The following is a 24,327-nucleotide window of genomic DNA, read 5'->3' as shown; positions in this document are numbered from 1 at the left end:
ATTTGAATACTGTTTATTATAAACATTGCATATTAGTATCTCTAACTGAGAACAAATAAAATTGGATGCAAAAATACACTGGTGGTACATTGCATATACATATAAATATACATTATATAGTTTGCACAGTCATCAGGCATCTTCCTTCCAGACTGACTTTCTACAGACTGATGCTAAAAGTTCAAACAGAGGAGAACAGAAGGGAAAGGTCTCCAAATATACACAGTGCTGTTTTGGCAAGTGATTAAGTTCCCAAAAAAACTGTGCTGTAAGAAACAAAACACAGTTTCACAAGAGACTCATTTGTATTTTCACATCGTATCTACCTCACAGCACAAGGGGAAAAGAGTGAGCAAGACAATGGTGACACATACAGGGTGCTCAGTATGTATTGATGACATTTGAGACCAGTTCCACACCCCATTCAAAGCCTGTGTTGTTAATGGGGTCTGGAAGTCCTCTCCTTGGTAAGGAGGACTTCAGTAATATCCAAAGTGTTTTACCAGCTGCTGCTTAACCCAGACAATCCATTTCAATAGGCAGCTCGCTCCCAGCCTCTGTTTGAGGGGTCCCTCCATGCAAATGCACTGGATGGGGTCACTGCCAGGGGCCCAGGATCTCCCACCTCACAGAGGTGGAGGAAGCACACAATCCCCCAGGGCCCGTTCTCCAATGGAAACCCCAAGGCTCTGGGCAGTGCTGCTGCCCTGGGTCAGAGCCTGCAGCTGCTCCAAGGGGGCTGGCAGGAGCTGCTGAGCTGCAGCTCCTCCTCCCCAGGAACCTCGTGCCTCTCCCACCAGCCTAACACAGCTACCCTGCCTGGCTCTGAGGAAGGCAGATGGATTGCAAGCATGCTCACATGGGACTTTCCCAACATCTCGAGAGTTCATGGGATGCTACGCATCTCTAAATGTTGGTTTCAGTTTTTGTTTCCCTTAATTTCCTTAGAAGATATAAAGCTACATAGGTGGTGCCTGCTTGGTCTGTGATGTAGCCTTTGTGGCACCCTGAGAGGTAGATGGAGTGCAGAGCTCCAGGGCAGTGTCCAGGCAGAGAATGTGGTGGCACCAAGGAGACCTCAGAGGGAATCCATGATTGGTGGGAGGAGCAGCCCCAGTCTTTGTGGGCACTGCACCTCCCATGGGTGCACCCTGTGCCCAGCCCCACATGGAGGACAATGATTCCCACAGAGATGCTGAGCACCAGACTGGGACAAAGCACTTTCCATAGGAAAAGGTGGCAGTGTGTGCCATGCATTGCTCCAGGAGATGGTCTCCATCCCCAGCTCACCCCACAGTCCAGCACAGGGCAGTGCCAAGGCATGCCATGGTCTAGGACACGTTGATGCTGGAGAAGAGCGGGGCCCTGGGCTGTGTGGATGCTGTGCTGTCTGCCAAGTAGCCCAGGATGCTCTTGAGTTCACTGCGTGACAAATTGGCTTTGATGTGCAGGAATGCTTCCAGGTGCCTTTTGCTGTGGAAGAGAAATGGGCAGGTGTTATTTCCTCCCACACATCTCCACATGTCAGGGCCACTGCACCAGGATGTGCCTCCCAACCTGTGGCGTGTGCTGATGTCCCCTGTGAGTGCCAGCTTGGTACCTGGCAGTCCTACACAAGACCCTGAACTGTCCTGGGATGTTTGGGGTAGGGAAGGGAATCTCCAAGTTAAAGGAGAAAATCAGGCCAGAATTTGGAATATATCAACAGGCTTTTATTCATATCTTCCTTTGCTTTCTGATAGGACTGGGATGGCCACAGCCTGGAAGGCAGCTCCCACCCAGGTTTATAGGCTCAGGCTGTATGAACCTCACCTGTATTCATATTTGACTGCTTTCTGGCTCAATTAAAATTCTTTATGAGTACTAGCAAATCTGTTTCAGCATCTCTTACCGGATGTCTGGGTATGTTGTGGCAAGTGTTGCAACTTCAATTTTAATAGCACCTAAATCCTGAAGTCGGATTATTTCAGCCAGTTTGGGGAGTGCTGAATTCAGCCACGTGGCTTGAGATCCCTGCAAGAAGAAAAAGTGGTTAGCAGGACATCATGGGGGTGCAAAGTGCCCCCCACCCCAGGAGCTGCCCCCTGAGGCTGTTTCTTGGCAAGTGGAAAGGACACATCAGTGATTTTAGGTGCCTCATTGTTTTCAGTGCGGTTTCTGCCTCAGGCAGCCTTGGAAAAACTGGATTAGCTTTTTGATGGTTTTTAATCCTTTCACAAATGATGTGTGGTTTGCCATAAGACTGAGACTTCCACATCCACCTCAGCAGAGTCTATCTGCTCATTTCCTTTTCCTTGGGTTTCTGCACTGCCTGGTGTGTGTACCAAGGTCTTTAATCTCATGGGCCAGGTGAGTCACTGCCACGTGCTGCTCTGCCCCAGCTCCAAACACAACCCTGCCTTTGGCATCTCCAGGTATCGCCAAAATCGGGTAGAAGCCCCAGCTACAGCTTCTTCCTGACCATTGGAATTTCCAAGGTGCAGCTGCCTGACCTCCTACCCACTCTATGTGAAAGATTTGTTCCTTCTCCAGTCAAACATGCATGGGGTGATGGAAGACAGGTTTTGGCTTAGCTCTTAGTTTTTTTTTGCAGGCAAAATTAGAGGCATGGAAGGAGGGAGATGATCTCAAAAACCAGAGAGGGGTGTTCCAGCTGTGGCTCTCATTGAGAAATTCCATGCATACCACAGACCCCCACACTGCCTCCTTTAGCCCCTGGTTGACCTAAAAGCTGCAGCATCAGGGAAATCAAGGGTGAGAGGAAACCCAGACTCCATGCAAGCTGTACTGAAACCGGAAAAGATTATCTAAGTCTTTTGACCCTCTTAGTATAAACCTTCGAAAGGAAACTGCCTGTGGGACAAAGGAAGATGAAATCATGTCTCTCCAAGCAGGGAGGGGCAGGCTGCTTACAGGGAACCCTTTCTGCCTATAGGCATGTAGAGACCACTTTCTGCCTCAGGTCCTGCCTTCCAGGAAATTAAGCTGAGTTGAAAAGGTTAACAAAAGTTCCCAGAATTACTTTCCTGTTTTTCAGTGTGTCTGTGCCCTGTGCTGATGGGTTCATGGCAAGCACTCACGTACATTGCTGGTGCAGAAGGCTTCCAGGTCAGCAGCATTCTTGGAGATGTGTTGGGCCAGAGTTTGCTGCTGTGCTGGAGTTTTCAGGCTGACCTTCCTCTTCAGCAGCCTCACAATGTACTCTTTAACCAAACGGGTATGGATCTTCTCCACGATAGCCTGTTGGGAAGGAGAGGAGGCAATCATCATCCATCTCTCTTTTGCTTGGGGACATAACAAACCATGTGTGTGGATGGAGGACAAAACCATCCTGGGTGCTGTCAGCCATGCCCCACCAATGCCTGCAGCAGATTACACAGCAGGAACAGCCCTGGTTGCCAGCCTCCCAAGAACAGTTACAGCACATCCTAGATGCCGAGAATTTCTTTGTGCTCTAAAAGAATGGGAATTTCCAAATGTTTATTTCCTTCTGGGAAGAGTTTAAAGTGAAGAAAAGATCTCCATGTGGTAAAGGAGTAACAGTATTCCAGAGAAACAGGAATTCATGCTGTTCTTCCTGTTCTTCTCTCTAACACATAAAACATCATAATTTGTCCCAGCTACTAAAAAGACAAAGACAGGAAATCAAATATTGTCTTATATTATGATATTTCATATATAGTCCAGCACCAGGGAGGATGTGGTTCTGGCTCAGTTCTCTGGGATTTGTCCCATTTGCATCCACCTCCTCCAGCCCCTAGGGCAATCAAAGGAGCAATGAGACTGAACCATGCAACTGCATCTGTGTTTCAAGATTGCTAAACCAAATCTGTAATTAAAGCCACATGTTGGGTGGTCTCTAAAGCAGTTTCTCTGCATCAGAGGTGGTTTGCTCTGCAAACAGTGCAGCAGAGCTGCAGGAGTCTGCTTCTGTCAGAGGAGGGTGAGATTTATGTGCCTTATCTGGGTAAACTGCATGCTGATGGAAACCCTGCCTGAGAAGCTTCCTGATACCAGGCCAGCTCACCAGAGGTCAAGGCAGCTCAAGCCACAGAGGATCAGAGCTGAAAATGCAGCCCCAGCACCCCAGAATCCCTCCAATATTTCTCTTGGACTTACATGGTAAAACGGGTCCTTTAAGGTCTGGAAGTCTGAAATATGTTTGCTGGTGGTTTTAATGATCTCATTCATAATTTCACTGCTGGAATCCCACTTATTCTCTGTAAACTTCTTGTACATTGGCTGAAAAAAAGGAAAATCTGCTAAGTTACCTCAAACAACTTCTATGCACATGTATCTTTGTCATTCCTACATGTATCCCATGCAGTGAGAGCATGGTGTGTAGTCCTGTGCAGAGGTGTGTGGTGATGCCTTACAGGGACAGGGGAACAAAGGACTGTGTCCCCTTCTTGGCTCCTCATGGTTAAGAAGACCAAGGACTTGAAAGGTTAATATTGGAGGTGTTTTTTATTATTTCTGCTTTTTCTTTCCCCCTCACCATCTTGTCTGATTAAAGAATTATGGAACCATCAGGGGAAAAGAAATGAATCCTTATGAGATGCTCACAGTTTTTCTCAGCCACAGTAAATAAATATAAAAATGAAAAAAATTGCACCCCTGTTCTCTCGTGCCTTCCAAGAGGCTCTACAGAGAAAGCAGGAGAGATTGTGACTGAACATTCCTGACTCCTACGCTTCCTTTTCCTCCACCAAAATTGCTTAACTCAAAAAGATTGTGTTATATATATATAAACAAAAAAAAAAAAAAGGAAGCCAGAAGTACAGAAATGCCCTTCAGGTCACCTTTATGGGGAAGCCAAAAGCTGCGTAATTGCAGTTTATGCCATTAGTGATGTCTTCCTACAGTGTGGAGAGCAAATAGCTGCAGGTTGAGACTCTCCCTGCTGTAGCTGTTGTCTCAGATGCCATCAGCAGGTTTTATGTTCACCTGCACAGTCATGCCTATGTCACTGCACCCATTTTGCCTGCAGGCTCGAGGACCAGCTCAAGGAGAGCTTAGTGGGAGTTTTCCAGCAGCAGTGTGGGTTAGGATTGATCCTGTCCCTTCTGAACTTGGCTGGTTTGAATCAGAGATTAGAACAACAGATAGCATGGCAGGAGAACATGCCCTGCCCTGGTATCAGCTGAGCCATGGGGCAGGAGGATGTGGGGCACAGATATGGTACCTTCAGCTGGGCAAAGAGCTGTTGAAGCAGCACATCAAAGCCACTGTTTTCAATATCAGCAAGAGTGCTGAGGATATCAGCTTTACTGTCATCCTTTTCTGCCACATATTTCTCCGTGTAGTCTCTGAAAGAAAATACCAGTCAGGTCAGAACAGTCTGTCCTCAGAGGAAAGAGAGAGAAATTCAGAGGTCTACAAACCTTCTGCAGGCAGATGGACCTACCTCTGCTCACTCTGGAGTACCTCCCCTCTATACACTGCCTGCAGAGGAAAGAGCAAAACCTTTTCTTTTGGACCCTTACCTAAAATTCCAGCAGTTGTTAATATTTGCAATCACTATAGGCTTGTAGTATGTGTGCTTCTTGCTTTTCTCCTTGAAGTCTTCAAAGGCATCCCTGTAGCTGGAGGGGAGATGGGAAGAGGAGAGGTGGGTGAGTGGCTGCCCAGGTGCTGTGCCAGCCCCAGTGCCCACAGCCCTCCCCAGCTCACTCACCTCCTCAGGAAGGCTGGCAGCTCCTTCAGCAGCCGACGGGACAGCTCCTCACCCACAGCCTTGCTGATGTCCTCAGCTCGCTTCTGGCTGCTGTAGATACTCTAACAAGCGAGATCAATTTTAAATGTTGCCTGCTCCAAAAAGGTCAGGTTTTGGGTAAAAGAAGCTGCAGGTTTGCTGGGTAAAAGAAGCTGCAGATCCTTTGCTGAGAGCTGCACCCAGCTCTCCTGCATCTCCCCCTGCAACTGATCCAGGGACCACACAGAGCAGCTATACTTAGCTGAGAGGTTCAAAAGGAGCATGAAGAAAATCTAGAAAACAGCTGAGAAAGTAGGCAATTTCACACTTGTTTTTTTTTTTTTTTTTTTTTATGTCATTAGATTGCATTTAAATGAACAATTTAATCGAAACAACCTCAACACATGAGAGGTTTATTTTTTAAAAATAAACTCAACTAATCCTCTGCAGCCAGAGGACGGAAAGGGGCAGCTCTGCCTGTGGCACTTTCCCTGGGAGGAAGAAAGAGACTCCCCGTTTCTCAATCAACTGAGCTGGTGTCCTGTCTCTGATGCTGGGGATGCAGAAGAAATTGCACAGGAGAAGGAAGGGAGTTTTTCTTCCTGTTTTGCTTATAGAGGTGTTTGCCTCTGTCCCATGGAACAGCAAGCCCAAGACAGACCATGGTTTTGAGCTTCCCTGTACCACCCACCTCTGCTACCACTCTACACAAGTGACTTGGCCTTTTCCTTTTCTGCATTGACCATAGTTGGTCTCAAATCCTAAGCAGGTAAAGGATGCAATTGTTTATTTTTAATATAGCTCTGTATTACCTGGATAACAAATATTCCTAGCAGTTCACTCTGAAAATGCCCATTTAGCTTCTCTGGTTCCTTGTCTTCTTTCCATCTTTGGATTTCTTTATCTAGACATCTGCTCAGTGAATTTTTGACAGTAACCTTTAGGGAAGGAAGAACAATGGCATTTACTACAACATGGATGCAACAGCTCCTGCCTTATGCAGGTTTTACTCACCCACCCACCTTTTGCCTGGCTCAGCAGACCTTTTCCTCAGCCCTGGCTGGGATATAAAGGTTCCTTGTTAGGAAATGACTTGACCCATGACTTCACAGCAACAAGGACAACCCCCTCATGACACCTACACAATAGTAAGTTGAGTATTTTAAGGTGAGAGTGAAGATCCCGTCACACCTCCACATCTGGGGGATCAGGAGGGCAGGGATGGAGCAGTGGGTAGGAAGGTTGCAGCAGCTACATGTGCCAGAGCCCAAATTCCCCCAGTCACACACTGTGTGTGTCAGTCTCAGAGCCACCTGCTTTTGCAATCCTTTTTCATGAGCTTTTCTGACACCACACAAGTGCTGGAGAGGGAAACAAAGTGCTCTCAGGTTTTCTCTGCTCTGACCCCTCTGTGCTGCAGTGAGGCTTTGGAAATGGTCTGTGCAGTGTCTGGCACATACTGCTGATCCCCCAGTGTCCCGTTCATGCGCTTTGCAGACCTCACACCACCTCTCCCATATGCAAACCATCACAGACTACACTTAAACTTGGAACTCATCTTCTCATTTTCTGGGAATTCCAGCCCCAAATGCCAAGAGCACTAAGCTATGGGAATACTCTAGTAGTGGCTTCTTGTTTTCATTAAGGGAAGGGTGATACAAAAACCAGAGCAAGTTTTATCTTCTGGAGAGCAGGCAATTCTCCATCAAAGGAACAGATTTGTCAAGACCAGAACTCCATGCTCTGTGCTCACCCAAGGTCTGGCACCTCTGCAGATACCAGGAGTAATCCAAGATCCTTCAGAGACTCCTGTGAGAGGGACCGTAAGTCCCTCTGGAGATTTATCAGACAATGAGAAAGTTGCCCATAAAGATCTGTTGTTGGATGATTTTCCCCCTGTTGCTACCACATGATTTACAAGAACAGAGCAGTTCTTTTCTCATGGCTGCCAGGGCTAAGCAGAAGTTTGCTCTGCAAGTCCCATCTAGCAGAAAGGTGACCTGCTCCCCAAAAACAAACAAAAGCTTTTGCTTCTCCCTGAAAGGGTGTGTGGTTCATTGTTGAAGAAGTGCGTGTCCAGGACAAGTCACAACTTCTCTGAGGAGTCATAGGGAACAGTGAGGGGAAGAAAAGGAGTAACTGAACCTTTCTTACCTCTTCACTGTCAAGGTATTTATTTTCAAGCTTTTTGCTCAGACTTGAAGGCAAAAGGCTTCCAAGCTTAACTTTATCCAACTCCATGGCTAAAGCATGATCATTTCTCATGTCTCTGGAATGAAAAAAGCCAAACAATTGTATTTTCCAAGGGCAGTGTAATTTAAGACAGTTGTTGATGCAAATCACTAACACTTTTTGAGGGTATCAGTTGGAAAAAACAGATGGAAATGTACATTGTCCTCAGTCCAGACAGGACTTGGAGAAGCTGAATGGATATGTGCCAGGGGTGAGATCTGTGAGGGTGGGACCACAAGCAACCTTGTGAATGGAATCATGGTCTGTCAAACTCCTGAGTACCAGCCACTGTGCTCTGGTGGGGATGGGAGACCTGAAGCAAGCAGGGGAGTCTAGCCTCTGGACATGACCTCTCTCCATCCATACAGAGAGGTGAGCAGATGGAAAGCTGGTGTTTGATCGCTGGGAGGCGGTCCCTCAGCAGACACCTGGACGTGGCCTCTGGGAACACTCCCAAAGCAGCTGCTACCCTGGCCAACACTGTCCCCAGTGCTGGGCTGAGCCCTACTCCTCACAACTGCTCACTCCCAAACACAGGCTGGTTCAGACCTGAATATCCTGATCTAGAGCACAACACTGGCTGTGGAAAACTTCTGGGATCAACACTGAATCATTACACTCATCAGTGGAACACAAAAAGGATAAAGTGGAGCTGAATGACTTTGAAACAGAAGAAACATTGCTGGTGTCTTGACTGGTTTACACCTAAGAAGTGAAAGCCCTCAATTCTCCACTCAGTACTATTAGCCACAACAAGCAATGTTTTCAGTTCAGTAACATACTGAGTTTATGGGGACCCTTAGATTGTGTCCTCTCACAGGGGCACACCCCTGGCTCTCCTAAAGGTGAAGAAAACATAGACTGTGGGTAACACCTAAGCAACATCCTCCATGCCCAGGATAATTGCATCTCAGGTTGTTCTATTTGTTGTCTGCCCTCTGGTACAAAGGGCTGAGATTTCCAAATTTTCCAAGAGTGAGCCCAGGTCTGCAACTGGAATAGATATCAAGGCAATGAACCTGATCAATTTAACCCACAGATGAAGCCCTAAACATTTGTGTGTAGGTTGCCCAGCAGCCAAAATGGTGAAACAGCCCTTCATTTAGAGACTAGCAGCCTTGAGAGTGTCCCTTCTGGCTATTCTGGCAAGGACTGTAAATCAGCAGATCATCAGTAACACCAGTAACTTAGCCAGGTACTGGACTGCACTGCAGTAATACTAACTCATAAATCAAGCAAATGCCTGGGTTTGCAGCCAGTGAGCCTGTTTTGATTTCCAGGGGTAAACATGTATAAAAGCCCACTTACTTTGGATAGAAATTGTGCACCCACGAGAGAAGAAGGTAAATATCCTTGTCTTCCAGATGGGACTCAGCATTTTTCTTTGCCTGGGAGGCAAAATAATTGTGGTAGAGTTCTGCGTATATGCTGAACACATTAAACTCAGGAGGATAAAGCTTATTAATATACTTGGCAACCACTGTCAAATCTTCTTTCATTGTCTTTCCCATGTGCAGGAGGTTCTGGCCGACTGCAGAGAGGTTCTCAGTTCTAGGAGTACGGCTTGTGTCTTTCATTCGAGCCTCTACTGACTCCTTTACTGTAGCCATCCAGAGCTCTTTCCATTTTCTAGGTCTAAATTGCATATTTTGGTCAGGTGGATTCTCTGACATGTAGTTCTGATCTTCTTTCTCCTGTTCTTTCAGAGCCTCCACTGCCTGCTGTAGCAGATCTGGGTTTGTTTTTGCAAGCAGCACAGAATCCTTCAAGGTGCTGAAGACTTTGTGTTTCAGAACTTCATAGACAGACTCGATGTCCTTCTGACTGGTGTTCAGTTCCTCCTCACTTTTGCTAGACAGGCTTTTCTCCAGGGCAAACAGATGTTGAATGGCATCACAAAGCTTTTGCTCTCCAAGGAGATCCATGACTTGTTTGACTGGTGAAAACAGAACAGCCTTTCTTTAACCAAGAGTGAAGATTTAGACTTATGTTTTATAAAAATGATGGCTCTGGAATCTTTTAAAAAAATGCTTATACTTCTAAAATGCTACCTCTTGGGCTCCTACACCATATTGAAAGTCTGTTTAATTAAATATCAGATTATTTCTAGCTTGCCTTCAACTGGGGCAATGGAAATTTGAATACCCACCACCAGTGTGCTGCATATGGACAGCTATTCACAAGCCACCTATAATTGTTTCCAAAATTTAGTCTTGTGGAGTTAGTTGGTTATTGCTCGTCCCTCTTCCCATTAATTTGACCTCAAGTCAGAAGTACGGCATTAGAAATAATGTAGACGGAAAGATGTAACTAAAGATGTGCTGAAGGAAATACCACATGGGTTTTCCAGAAATAGATTTGGCACAACCTGACCTGTGAAATTGTTTGGGAGGACACATTTAGTAAGCAAGACAAATACAATTCAACTATCTTATCTGAACTACAGCCAGTTTCTTGAGACAGGGAAACCTGGCAAAATTATATCCCAAAATAAGATTTGTTAGTGTGTAATGGAGTACCCTGGGTGGAGAAAGCTTACATTATTCATGAAACTCATCTTACTTCATTTATCCTTAAAGATTGTGGCACAAAAACTGGGAGTGCCCTTTTGGCATCTGCTGATTGCACAAAGTTCAGAGACATTATCGAAACTGAGGGCTTGGTGTATTTTACAGGAACAATGGGATAACTTGAATAGTAAATGAGCTGAAATTTAATAGCACAAAACACCAGATACAAATCCCATAGAATAAAAGTTACTTAGCAACAAACATGATTTTCTGCTGCAAGCTGGATGTGAATCAGCTTGAGATGGAGGAAGAAGAGAGATGCCTGGAGAATTAGTAAATCCTTACTGGGAGGTGGTAGTGAACGTGTCAGTTATGACCCCAGGATGTACTCAGTGAGAAATATCCAGCTGAGATGGGAAAATAGGAATATATTGTGCCACACATTGGTGGTGTCTCATTTGGAATATTTTCTGCAATTCTGGTTGCTTAAAAAAAAAAAAAAGACATTGGGGACAGGGCAATGCAGCAGTAAGGACAAAAGTACAAAAGACCTGTTTTCAGCAGCAAATTCAAGGCCAAGAAGGAAAACCCACCAGTTAGGGAAAGCATTTGACACATGGAGAGAGAGATGACAATTAGACAGGTAAAAGCTTGTCTGGAAATGCAAAAATTTGTACTAAAACAAGACTTTGTAGGAGGAGATGGAGGAACAGAGCTGAGAGTTACACCTTGGTTTCTTACCCACCCACAGTTCTCTGTGCCCCCATGGGAAGCAGAAATAAGTTTGTTTTGGACAGAAAACCTGCAAATGGACAGCTGAACAGCTCCTCAAGGACTGTACCCTTGGTACTAAAAGACTAGGACTTGAGGTCATGTCTCCCTCAGCTCAATTTTCTCCAGGCTTCTTGGAAAAGTCACTTCAATCTATCAGCGCCTTTGTTTCCCTAGGGGACAACTCCCTGCCTCATACAGCCCCTCTAGAGGAAACTATGGCCCATGAAGTGGTGCAAGGAGGATGGAGGAGCACTTACCACTGGGTGGCTTGGTCTTTTTAACGATTTTAAATGCACTTTTAAGCATTCCCTTTATTCCTTTGTTCCCCTTCTCAGGGCTGTCCCCGGCAGAGATGCAGCTCTCATTGCTCGTGATGGAAGAGGCACGTGAAGCTCTGCAGGCTGCCTCTGGCCTTTCTCTCATCTTGTCTTGGTCCCTGGACCAGATCTCATCTGCAGAAGGTTCAGGACAGGCAGGGACTGGCTCAGCTACTGATGGTGAAGTGTTTTCAAATGGCCTGTTTGCATCAATGCAACCCTCCGATCCACTGCGTATTCCAAAAGGACTTTGGAAAAAAGGTAACATTTTCATCATTTTCCTTCTAGCCTGTAAATTTCAGGGGGAAAAAAAATCAGATTATAACAGTTAGGAAGAAAAATACCAAGGAGAAAGTGTGGCAAGGCATATGTGTGGGCAACATGGAGAATGTTACACATCTGGTATGAGTACAGGAGAATTCCTGAGCAACACCATCCAGCTAATGTCCAGTCCAAATTAGAAAAAAATCAAAGACCCATTTTGAGGATGATTCAGATGTCCTGATTTGAGACCTTGAGCTTGTCAGGCTCTCCCATGGGATGCTGTGTGACTATGGACATGAGCATGGATGGGCACATGAATGATGTGGGTGGGATAAATGTCCTGTGCCTTCAAAGCAACCACAAAGCTCTCATACTCTTACATGGCATCAGAATCAATTCCCACCTTACTCAGGGCCTTTTTTTCCTCATCTGTGCTCAAGGTAAGTGGGAACAAGTCACGAGGATCAGGGTAGTTTAGCCTTGTTTAAACAAACATGATCCTGCCAGAGTCCTGCATTACCACCAACACTCTTACACTACAAATAATTAACAACAGAAATTTGTTATTGTTACAACTTCTTCTCAGAATTCATGTTTAGAATTATGTTCCTCTATAATTCAATAGATTGCAAAATATTTATTTGCATAACTATAACCATTTTTATGATGATTATAATTATGCAATTATTGTAAATAAATAAAATGACTCATAGTTTCCAATCTTTATTCTAATAATGCTTTAAATAAAGCGACTTTCTAGGAGACTGAAGCACATCTGTATGAAGAACTCTCAGGCAAGTTTTGGTTTGCTTGTACTGAGTAATGGCAGAAAAATTAGACTTCAAACAAATGAAGAATTTGGCTTCAGTTATACAGCCACAATGTGGTGATCTTCAAATACCTCTGTTGAGTTTATAATGTTGATATGTCTTGTGCTGATACAAAATTTGATACTTATTTCTGGGAGAACTTGTTGGAAGACTGTGGCTTTTCATTCTAAGTTATACAGAGAGCAGTGAGAGCCTGGCTTTGCTGAGAGCTTTCCTTCTCCCTGCTTTGGATGCCAGGCCATGTGCAGGATTAGTAATGCTGTTACCCTCTAAACACAACAAATATGAAAACTCATTTGGGAAGGAGTTCTGCTTGTATGAGCAAGCAAAGGGGGCCTGAGCACCAGAACTCAGCTGACAGGAGTTACAGAATAGTCTGAGCAGAAAAGGACCCACAAGGATCACCAATTCTAACCCTAAAGTGAATAGCCCATACAGGGATTGAACCCACAACCAAAGGCATTATTAGCACCATACTCTCAACTAAGTGAGCTAATCCCAGGTTAGCCAGCAGCTGTGCCATGGCTGAATCTGTGCACACACATCTCCCTAGCACATGAACTGAGGAGGGGAGGGGGAAGGAAACCCCCTGCAGTTCACTCCAGCTATGCTAGTCAGGATGACCCACTAGAATCCTGAAAGCAGTGGGAAAAAAAAGTTCATTTTTGTTACATTTCCACCACAAAAATACCCAGAAAAACAACCAACCAACCCCAAAAATTCATGGCAACAGGCATGTTCTGCAAATGACTTGGACTTGCCCAGTTTTTGCAGAGCTCTTTTCATAACCTGCATTTCCCAACACAACACTGTGCTTACATTAATTCTGCCAAATCCCTTCCTTCCTGTTTGTTCAAGCACAGACTCATCTGAGTCCTTTCTCTCTCTCCTATTATTTCAAACAAAGCATTATTGGGGTTTTTTTTGTTTGTTTTCTAACCAAAGAAAGTACCTCATCCCTTCTAAAAGGCTAAGGTCTTTCATTTTGATGAATGATGATCACAGAGGTGGACTTTGAAGATTTGGTTCTTCTTCAATGCCAAGATAAATGCAATAGATCTTTGAAAAGCATTGAAGTGACACTACACATACAAGACTCCATAAGGGAATGATTTAGCTGGTTAGAATCTGAGTTTTTAACATCTGTCAGAACTTTGTCGTGGTAGTGCTCAAAAAAGCCAGACTCAAGCACCTAGGTAAGGCTGTCGATGCAAAAGCTGCCATGCTTTCACATTTGGCCAGCTTGAACTCTTGCCCAGGGATTATCATGTACCACTGCTGGTTGACCTGTGTTTGTATCTGAAGCAGGAAAAACCATTAAACCTCAGCTGCCACTTCTGCCTTGAAATGCAGCCCCAGTCTTAATGTCAAGGGGTACCAAACACTCCCTGTCCATCTCTTCTCATTATTGTTAGCTAACCAAGACCTTACTGTAAGAAATGCTTTTAAGAAACTTACAGAAAAAAAATGCCAACACTTTCTACAAGAAATACTGAGCTAAAAGGAGGTGGTCCTGGTTACATCTGGGGTGCACAGGCAGGAGATGCTGTGCTAGGACTGCACCTCCTGCCTCTGTCAGGACGTGCTCCTGCCCAACATAGCTTGGCTTTGGCTTCGACAGCTGCAGGCTGCTCCTCTATGCCTGTGCTCTTCTTACAAATCAAACCCTCTGCAAAGGAGTTTTAGCTGGCTTCAAATTTTTTAGCAGGAGAAATGCTAAATCATTTCCCAGAACTCAAATTCAGGTCTTAGGAAATGTAATGGTTTGAGGTCAAGAGTTGACATTGTTCCCAACTCAGTATTATTACTAATTTACTGTTATCATCGTCATCCTCATTATTGTTATGTGGCAACATGGTTTGTGCCAGGGGAGCCTTTAGCTCCAATTATTTCTGACACAGCATATTTAGCTTCTGGTTTCAAACCAGAAGAGCAGCACACCCCCTGCCACCGTGTCCAGATGCCCTGCAGCACTGGGACTGTGTGCTGTGACTGCTGGTGTGGCTGTGCTGGGATACAGCGAGCTCTCTGCTGATCACAACACCCACCTCTGAGTTGGAGCTTTTCTGGGATGGGCAGCAAGGGCAAGGGAAACACTTGGAGCAGAGTCAAGACACAGAAGGACCCAGCCTGGACTCTGGGCACAGTGGCTTCCCATTTTCTCCTTTTCCTCCTCAAAGGAAACAGCTTTCATGCAGAATGATCTCATTGGCCAGGGGCAGCTCATGGTGTGCCAGAGAGCACTCAGGGGAAGAGATTTATTAATTATCCCTATTCTCAATTTTTTTGCTGAACTTTTTCTTGACTTCTTTTTCCTGAGCTGCTGCCAGTATTAACAAGCATTTGTTTGGATTTTTGGTCCTCTCCAGCCTGCTGACATACTAGGTCATGAGGATTTGTATCTCATTTCAGTGAACATCTCCCATTCTCCCACAGCCTCTCAGAAATCCAGAGTTATCTAGCAAAGTTATCTGCCCACACAAAAGAATTGCACTGGGCCAAGCCATCTTTGAAGCAGCAGAGCAGTGCAGGCAGTTTGAGTTTAGTGTACCTCAGACCATGTGCTGACACATAAACAAACTGCTAATTCATCAAAGCAAAGAGTCCAAAAAGATGCCAGACTCAATCTCTGCAAGCTGGGAGCCCTCCTAGGAGGTGAGGGGTTTTTCCTACTATTTTTGTTATCTGGGTTAAGTACTGAATGGAGACACCACAAATCTGAGGGCTCCCACTTGGCTCTGCCTGGGAAATCACAGTCTACAGAAGAGTTGGGCCACACAGAGCTCCATCTTGACCCTCTACTATGCTGCTCACATCCATAGTCCCATCTGCAGACCCCTGTGAGACACCCACCACCCAATATGTGCTCCAGCAGTGTCCTGATGGTGGCCAAGTTCTGCTCCTAATGGGGAGCTGAACTCCAGTAAAGTTCCAGTAAACTTGTCTCCAGTAAAGAAGCCAAGGCAGGAGCAGAAACTCCCCAGAGGACTCGATCCATGTGCCTCAGCATCACCAGGCAGCCCTACAGGGCTGGGGGTGATGGGGAACCCAAGGGATTCAGGGGAATGGCAGTGGTAGAGCAGGGAAAGGACCCCAGGGCATCTCACCTGGCATGAGAGAGATGCTTTAAGCCAGCATAAAACCATGTGTAGATACAGTTGTGCAGTGCAGCGGTCATTTCCAAACGAGACTCTGATTTCCCTAAACTACTGACACACCTGAAAACCATCCAGTAAACCATCATCTCCTGTTGTTATTGAGAATCTTTCAAACAGAGAAAGAGAAAATTCTATATATACACTGTTGTTGGGAAAAAACAGAGAGAATGCACTGTATTACCCTAATTTTTTCTTCTTCCTTCAAGTCTGAGCAGCATAATTTTGAACTGTTGCTGCTGAAAGACCAACCAGATGCTGCTGTCTAGAGTTTTGTTTTCATAATAAAAACGTTTTTAGTTCCAAAGCCAAATCCTTCTTTAAGGCCTAGAGTTTCAAAGTTCACTGCTAGAGCTAACAGCGACTGAGAAGATAAATTCCCTGGGAGTTTCTCTCAGCACTTTCAAATTCTTTGGCTTTCCAGGCATCTTTTATAGAGAAGGTGAATGAAGCAAACCCAAACCTGAGCTCTCTGCTCCCTTGTGATTTGCTTTATCAGAGCTGAAAATCCTCAAAGTCCCTTGGTGGGGGGCAGGCAGCTGACACTTTGGGCAGTGTTTCTTCAGGTTTTCTGTCCTGAACTTGGGTGTCAAAGTGAGGCACCATGGCTTCTATGCTCCAGTCACAGAAGTCTCTTCTTCACTTTGCAGCAGCCTCAAAAAGAAATTCTACTTTGAACACACCAAGGATCCTAATCCTGGGGCTGAATTTTTCAATTTGTGCTGAGGAGCTGATGCAATGGATATGGGTCTGCTGCACAAAGACAGAAGGGTATTTCTATAGGATTTTCAATGCTCTGGGAAAAGGCAGGTCCTAGGAGCTGTGGGACATCCCTGACAAAGAAAAAGCAGTCACAAAAGGGCAAGCACGGCAATGCAGAATTGTGCCAGCTTGGCACAGTGACCCTGGCAGGGTGCAAGTCCCAGGGGCTGCCCAGGGCCATCCAGGGTCCAGGCTCTGAAATGGTGTTTTTTCAGTGCAGCCAAACTGAGAGAATCACAATCCAATTACTTTCCTGTGGTTTGGGGGAAAATCACTTCCTTTAAATAGAGACAAAGAAGAGAGGGCAGAAGTGCCACACTGGATCTGAAATCCAGCGCCAGATCTGCGTTTAGGACGCTTTGGTGCCTAATACCTTCATCTGGATTTTGGGAAAGGTGTTGGAAGGCAGAAGGGTAGGAAGGAGTTGTATGGTTTACAGTAGTCACTGCTTGAGCCTGTGCCCTGAAATTTAGGGGAAAAGCAGCACAAATCAGACCCAGCTGTCACAATGGAATTACCAGGCACATATCCTTGCGGTGCCCAGCCCTGGGATATGCCTGGTGCTCCTGTTCTGCCAGCAGTCCGATTTATTTCCCATTCTGATAATTCCAAGGTGGGGCTGAAACCCGTCCCTGTGCCCGGCAACCCATCCTCCGTGGGTGCCCCTCGTTCCCCACTCTCGAACCCAGCAGAGAGCCCCCGAGCTCCCCAGCAATGAGCCCGGAGCGGGGCAGCGGCTCGGGAGAAGCGGAGACGCCGGCGAGGGGAAGGGGAAGGGGAAGGGAAAGACCCGAGACTGACGGACTTACTGTGCGGCGGCTCCCGGGCGGCGGGGCTGGACGCGGGCCAGCAGCGCTGTCACTGTCACCGGCACTGTCACAGGGTCTGGGCCCGGGGCGGGGGCAGCCCGGCTATAAGGGGAGGAAAGCGGGGGCGGGACCAGCTGCTGGGAAACTCCAGTTGCACCTCCCCTCGAGAGAAGGGAACAGAGAAATCCCCTCCGCGGGGAAGCGGCCGGCAGCGGAGCGCCTGGTGCCGAGGGTCGGTCCGTGCGGAGGGACGGGCTGAGCCCGGCGCCCTGTCCCGACAGAGTGCTGGATGCCGGGCTTGGCTGAGTGATGTGTCCCATTGAGGACTTGGGAATGCGCCGTCAGGGATAGAGCAGGTGCCTCCAAAAATGCCGTGTTCTGCACCTGAGGTGGTTATCTCTGGGTGTGCAAGCAGCCTGGGGAATGAGGAAAGGGACCTGAGACGGCAAGTTGAACATGAGCCAACAGTGCCCTGGCAGCCAGGAGGGCCAGCCGGGGGGGGGAATCAAGCACAGCATCGGCAGCCGGGCAAGGGAGGGGATTGTCCTGCTCTGCTCTGCACTGGAGCAGCCTCACCTCGAGTGCTGGGGGCAGTTTTGGGTGCCACAATATAAGAAAGGCATAAAACTATTAGTGTCCAAAGGAGAGCAACAAAGATGGTGAAGGGTCTGGAGGGGAAGCCATATGTGGAGCAGTTGAGGTCACTAGACTTGTTCAGCCTGGAGAAGACAAGACTTAGGGAGACCTCATCACAGCCTACAGCCCCTTCAAAAAGGGAAAGAGATGGGGCAGGCACTGATCTCCTCCCGATGGCCACCACAGACAGGACCCACGGGAATGGCCTGAAGCTGTGTCAGGCAAGGTTTAGGTTGGAAATCAGGAACAGGTTCTTCACCCAGAGGGTGGCTGGACACTGAAACAGGATCCCCAGGGAAGTAGTCATGGTATCAAGCCTGCCAGAGTTCAAGAAGCATTTGGACAAGGCTCTCAGACACATGGTGTGACTTTTGAGGTTGTCCAGTGCAGAAATGGGTGTTGGACTTCATATATAGGTCCTCTCCAATCAGGATATTCCATGATCCTTGAAAGCTTTGCTTTGTGAGCAGGGCACTGCCACCAGCAGGCTGTTGGGGATGAGGTGCATGACTGAAAGCACAGCTACCTGTATCTGGGTCCTGCATTGTGCCTTCCCCAGAGCAGGGCTCACGGCACTTCCCATGGAAACATGAATACCCTCCAGCATCTTCAGAGTGGGGATTGACTCCCTGCCTAGAGACTGAAAAGGACAGGCTGCCTTCCTTACCCCAAAGCCTCTGAAAATCTGTGTTCCACTTGTGGATGGGAGACCTTCTTGAGCCTTTCAGTACTTGAAGGGGGCCTATAAGAAAGATGGGGACAAAGGTTTTAGCAGAGCCTGTTGCAATAGGACAAGGGGTAATGGTTTGGAGCTGAAGAAAGGTCAATTTAGATGATAGAAAAGGAAGATGTATTTTATGATGAGAGTGATAAAACACTGGAAGAGGTTGCCCAGAGAGGTGTGAGTTGCTCTCTCCCTGGACACATTCAAGGTCAAGTTGGAGAGGAATCTGAGCAACCTGATGTAGCTGAAGATGTCCCTGCTCATTGCAGGGAGGTTGGACTAGGCAACCTTTAAAGATCTCTTTTAACCCAAACTATTCCATGATTCTGTGACTTGTTTTCTGCTCCGGATTTCCAGCCACCAGCATCTCTGGCCATGGAGTGTGGTGTCCCTGTTACCTGGAGAAGCACGCTGCCACAGCAGGGGCTGGCTGGAGGGCCTGGGTGACAGCAATGGCTGTGGTGGGGCCTTTGCAGAGGGTTTGAAAGCTGTGAGGGCTGTGCTGTCCCTTGCTTAGATAGCTTCAATGGGAAACATCTTCTGCACATATCTGGATGAGATCTGGGTTGAAGCAGTTGCCCTGCAGGCAGAAAATCAAAATATTGTGGTCCTGCAGAGTCTACCCTTCCCCCTTTCCTGGGAAGCTGCTGTGGGGCAGGGAGTGGGGCAGGTAGAAAGTCCAAGTGCCTGGTTACTGTGCTTGGGAGAATTTCTGTTTTACATCTGATAGCTTTGATCTGATGCAAAATGTAAAAAATGGTCCGGGGATTTAAAGGTGAGTGTGAACAATGAACCTGGTGCTCCTGATGTCCACACTCAGCCCCTGTGTGGCCACAAAACTTTTGTAGGGGCTACTCAGGTCCTGTGTGGGGACATCCCCAGCAGCAGACATGCTCTGGGGCCATGGCTTGTGCTGGAAGGTGCCCAGTTGAGCTGGCACAGTGCTGGAGAGCAGATGCCTGTCCTGGTCTGTGCTTTTTGGCAGGCATCCTATCTGCTGGCACAGCCACTTTCCTCTCTGGCACTCTTTCCAAGAAGTCCATGGTAGCAGGGAAAAACCTCACCCTCAGCAATGTCTGCCAAGACAGGAAGCAGAAGCAGAGGGGCCACCCTGATGGGCAAACCCATGATCTTGAAAACACTGATTCATGTCATGCCAGCCTTTGGCTGTGCTGGGCAGAGGGTTCCCCTCTGGGATTGCCCCAGGGCTGGGTCCCCTTACTCCTTGACAACCAGTGACCAGGAATAACCATGGTCACAGGATGGAAATGGCGGGTGCCACATGAGCCTGAAAATCATTGGAAACAGTGCAAGATTTGGCCCTAGAGTGCTGAAACTTGCTCTGTATTTCATCACCTCCTCCAATGCCAGTGAGAAAGGGAGAAGAGGCAAGGTTTGATCATTGCAGTTAGAGCTGGTTTGGGGACAGCTGGAGGTGAGCTTGATGTTGCATCCAATGACCTTTTCATGCAGGAATATGGCTTGTGGGAGGAACCAGGGTGTCTGGTGTGGTCCAGGGGTTACACACACACATGCACATACACACACACACAGAGCTGTGGGCATGGCTGGGGAGGCAGTGTTTGTGACTGTCTGAAAGCAGAGCATGCTGTTCTGGATGCAGGAGGGAACCTGGGGCTGGTTCCTCACATCCTCAATTATGTGATCCCTGAAGGATGCAGGGATGTTTATCACAGATGTGCTGGGAATCTGCATTGGGAAGTGACTCAGTGACACATCTCAGATCCACTGAAACCTCTCTTTAAATATTCAGAGGGTCTTTGCACTTGGTTCAGACAAATGTTTTATCCCCAGATTACCCACTGGGGGCCCTGACTGTAGAAGACTCTTGCAGTTAGGGATGGGGGAAGTCAAGGGAGTCTGATGCTCACCTGGTATACATCTGCAGCAAATGTAGCTGCAGATTTGGGGGCATCCTGGGTTGTTTTCTTGAATAAATGTTTGTATAGAATGATTTATGCGGGATCCAAATTAGATTCATATAATGGGATCTGGTGCTGGGCTTCATCTCCATCTGTTTAAAGTTAATTTCAGTGGGGTCAGGGCATTTCTGCCAGCAGAGGGGGGAACAAAAAGCATCTTGTAATTTGGTTTTAAATTAAAAATTTAGAGTTTGGGTGTCATCCCCTGGCTGCCCTTGTTTGCCCAAACCAAATGTATCACAGCACTTTGACCTCCTGCTGTTCAGCAGCATGACATTGCTTGTCTGTGTAACCTGATTCCTGACACAAGTATCTTGTTCCTACTAAAATAATATTGGGTAGTGGGTAACCAAGTTAAATCAGGCTGCACATCTTCCAGTGCTGCACAGGAACTTTTCTGTGCTCTGTAAGTAGTCAGTGTATTGCACAGGGCTACACTGATATCTGTGTTTATAGTTCTCAGAAGTTAACTGAAGTCTGGGATCCCTGGAATCCAGGTGTTTACGCCTCACTTCTCTAATACAGAGGATATATTTCTCACCTGAAATTTACACTTAAAAGCAAGATATGCTTCAGAGATTTTTAACTTTATTTTGCAGCTGCTTGCTTACTTTTGAACAGTGACTTGCATAGGATTGTTTCCCCCTTCTCGGTTGAGCATCAAAGTCAATTTTACTGCCAGTCCTAATATCCAAATTTAGCTGAGCAGGAGCCTGCAAATGGGGTGTGTCTCTACTAGAAAAAGTTGTGAATTCTTTGCATTAGACAATGAAAGATCTACCTGTACAAATGAAGATACTATCAACAATAAGCATTTATAAGGAGATTATTTTTGAAGTGTGGTTTTAATTTCCTCTTTCAGGGTCCTGAAAAGCTATTATCCTCATTGTTAGCTAAAGGTGTGTCAAGAAGCAGATTGTCATGAGGGTAAAGATGTTCTTCCTGGAGTCCATTAATTCAATATGGTTATTCATTGAATGGTATTTGAGATTTTTGTTCAAACTTGCTTTATTACCTTTGTTACCAGACAGGGAAGATAGTAACATTCCTGTGGGATTTTCTATGAGTATAACTTATTTGCACTGAGCAATTCCAGCTGTGCACATTTCAGAGTAGAAAAGCAGTAGGTCTGGGTGCAGGTGGCTGGCAGCAGCTTTCTGAGTAAGCAGGCACTCCTTGCCACCTTCTGCTGGGAATATGTGGCTATCTCCTGGAGCTGGGGGGCACACAAAGCCGAAATAGAGGGGCCTGAGTTGGTGCTTGGAAGAGTCAGTAAATACTCTCAATGTGGAGATGGACTGAAAAATCAGGGTCAGGTAATACCCATCAGCTTTTCCACGTGGGATGGGGTGTGCAGCAGCTTGGGGAGGGAAATAGGGAAGGATGTCCCTAGGGTGGCTGACCTTCCTGCAGTGCTGGGGGAGGCATGTGAGGCAGCGTGGGGTGAGGGTTGCATGTGCTATGACACGAGCTGCTTGTAGCTCATTGCTTTTCATCCTCCTGTGCTGGGAAATAGCCTCTTTTATTTCTGTGCACTGTGGGATAATTTTATAGAAGTGGGATCACGTGCAGAAAGGGGTAGCAGAAGAGGATTTGGAGTCCTCATTAGAATGTGAGGTAAAAGACCAAGAAATTACACCTGCCGCATTTCTCTGTCTCTTTTCAAAACTTTATTAAGTTTTAGGTCAGTGAAAGAATGAAAGTTTGAATTCTGAAGGCTGGCTCAGCTCTGCAGACCAGAGCAATGTCAGCTAGGTCATGAAGGGGCCCAGGTCTTCTCTGTGAGTACAGAGACATGACAGGTCAGTAAGCTGTGGAGGAACTTGCTGGCTCCAAAGGCACTATCACTGCTCAGCAGCTGGGGCAGAGCAGCCAGTAAGTGGTTGGAGGTCTGGAGGAGGTGGATCCAGCTTTCAAGACTTTTGTGCATTTTAACTCTGATCACTTGGGTCAGCTTGCAACAATATTATTTCCAACTGATTGAGGTGTCTTCCTCTCCCCCGTTTGTGATGACTACAAGTAATGAAAAGGATTTTTTTTTCTCCATCAGCAACCAGGCTGAGAAGAGCTATGTGTATATACCAAATGCTGGCCTTACAGCACAGGGACAGGAGCAGAGCCTGGGCAATGGGCCTCTGAGTTCATCAGCAGATTGCATCACACAGTGTTTACCACTGAGGAGAAAGTTCCCATGATAGGCCATGCTTTGTGTAAGAGATATAACCAAGGAGTGGTGGGCAAAGATTGGATACCCAGGACTTCCCAGACAATAGCAGAAATCACTAGGATGAAGTTTCACTCTCTGTTCCAGTTTCAGTATGTGTCAGTGAAGTGAGAACCTCCTAGACTGAAGCTAACTGGACTTCCTCTAGGTGCCCAAGACGAAGGCAAGTGAGTGGAGAGCACCTCCTGGGGTCCAAGTCTGAAACCTTTCAATGTGAAGGGACTGTTGTTTCTAGCCAGTCTGAGACACCTGTGAGACCACAAGATACAACATCTCACTTTTCCTCTTATGTAATTGACTACTTCCTGGCCCCAAATGTTTGTTTTCATTGTTGTGCTTCACAACCCTTGATAATTATGCATGTGCTAAGTTATATGCTTTTAAGTACAACATCCTTTGGCTTTCAAAATTATCACAGAAGCACACCAAGGGATGGGTCTCTGTTCTCTTTGAAGCCTGCTTTTGGCCTTCTCCAAAGAATTCCATGTGAAGGCTATATTTTGTGGTAGGTGGGGAGCAAACTTTTCACTCACACCTGTGGACGCTCACTCTGAGGTTAAAGGGAACCTCAAGTTGGCCAATTCTAGTATTATGTTACTACTTGAAAGCAACATGTAAACCGAAGATCTTGAAGCCAACCAATATGAAATATTTAAGTATTAATGCACTTACCTAACCTAATGTTCTCAGATCCAAAAAGATTCCTTCCTCCTGCAAAATACTTTGTTCTTTCCAACGTGAACCCTATTGCCACAGGAAGAATCCTGACCTTGTGCTGAGAAGATTGATCTGGTCATGATTTTTTTGAATCCAGGTGTGAAAGACAAGCAGAACCATGTTCAGCAGAAGCATCCACGGCAGCCGTTTATCTTCATCCTCTTGTCATAGTTCTGCCTCTGTTGTCTTCCTCTTCAAGTGATGAAAACCTGTTTTTTCCTAGGTCTGTTTGAGGGAGGTTGGTGTTGGAGGTCTGACCTGCAGCAAAACTGTGATTTGATAACTTCAACAGTGTCAACCCCTCTGGGGAGCTTTTCTACCAGTAGTACCAGCCTCACACGATGATAGTTTTGTCTTCTCTGGTCATATCTGGACCAACAAAATCCCAGAGAACTTCCCTGATTTTTGTTTCTTCTGGCATTAGAGATACTACATGCCTGAGTAATGAGCCAGGAGCTCAAACCTGACAGGAATGTCCTAAACCTTCATCAAAGGAAGGGCTTGCATTCAAGCATGGTCTGCATCCCCATCCTGGTATTTCTGCTTGAGGAGTGGTCGTAGCTGAGGCTGCTGACACCTTTGCTGTGATATTCTGGTGGAGGAGGCATCTGTCCCTGAGGCTGCCCTGGCACCCTCCCCTGGCATTTGAGCGAGGGAGGTGTGCATTTCTGTGGTTGCTCTGACATGGAGAGGGAGGAGGGATTCATGTCAGAGATTTCTGGCCGGGGCAGCTGT

At 46.5% G+C, this 24,327-nt stretch overlaps 1 protein-coding gene across 2 annotated transcripts; it reads right to left on the bottom strand.

Moving 5' to 3' along the window:
• Positions 1-86: 86 nt before the first annotated feature.
• TNFAIP2 (TNF alpha induced protein 2) lies at positions 87-17,421 on the bottom strand. Of its 2 annotated transcripts, none has more exons than XM_030949710.1 (12): positions 17,349-17,421; positions 11,469-11,817; positions 9,236-9,863; positions 7,850-7,964; positions 6,508-6,633; positions 5,678-5,778; positions 5,487-5,585; positions 5,186-5,309; positions 4,120-4,242; positions 3,085-3,240; positions 1,892-2,013; positions 87-1,473 (listed from the first exon to the last, which is right to left on the bottom strand). In XM_030949710.1, the coding sequence occupies exons 2-12, from the start codon at positions 11,803-11,805 to the stop codon at positions 1,332-1,334; spliced, it is 2,073 nt and encodes a 690-aa protein (XP_030805570.1). In that variant the 5' UTR covers positions 11,806-11,817; positions 17,349-17,421; the 3' UTR covers positions 87-1,331. The 2 variants fall into 2 exon arrangements, with proteins under 2 accessions (XP_030805570.1, XP_030805571.1); XM_030949711.1 differs by lacking the exon at positions 17,349-17,421 and adding an exon at positions 16,241-16,309.
• Between the last annotated feature and the right edge of the window lie 6,906 nt (positions 17,422-24,327).

The sequence above is a fragment of the Camarhynchus parvulus genome, chromosome 5 (assembly GCF_901933205.1).
Source record: "Camarhynchus parvulus chromosome 5, STF_HiC, whole genome shotgun sequence".
Classification (NCBI taxonomy): domain Eukaryota; kingdom Metazoa; phylum Chordata; class Aves; order Passeriformes; family Thraupidae; genus Camarhynchus; species Camarhynchus parvulus.
This window is presented reverse-complemented; position numbering and strand designations above follow the sequence as displayed.

What these genes read in the sequence shown, in the direction of transcription:
- TNFAIP2 (XM_030949710.1), bottom strand. Translation starts at nt 11,805, where the DNA reads ATGATGAAAATGTTACCTTTTTTCCAAAGTCCTTTTGGAATACGCAGT. An exon ending in AATACCTTGACAGTGAAGAG is followed by an intron (nt 6,634 to 7,849) that starts GTAAGAAAGGTT and finishes CCTTCCCTAAAG; the next exon opens with GTTACTGTCAAAAATTCACT. An exon ending in AACAACTGCTGGAATTTTAG is followed by an intron (nt 5,310 to 5,486) that starts GTAAGGGTCCAA and finishes ATTTTCTTTCAG; the next exon opens with AGACTACACGGAGAAATATG.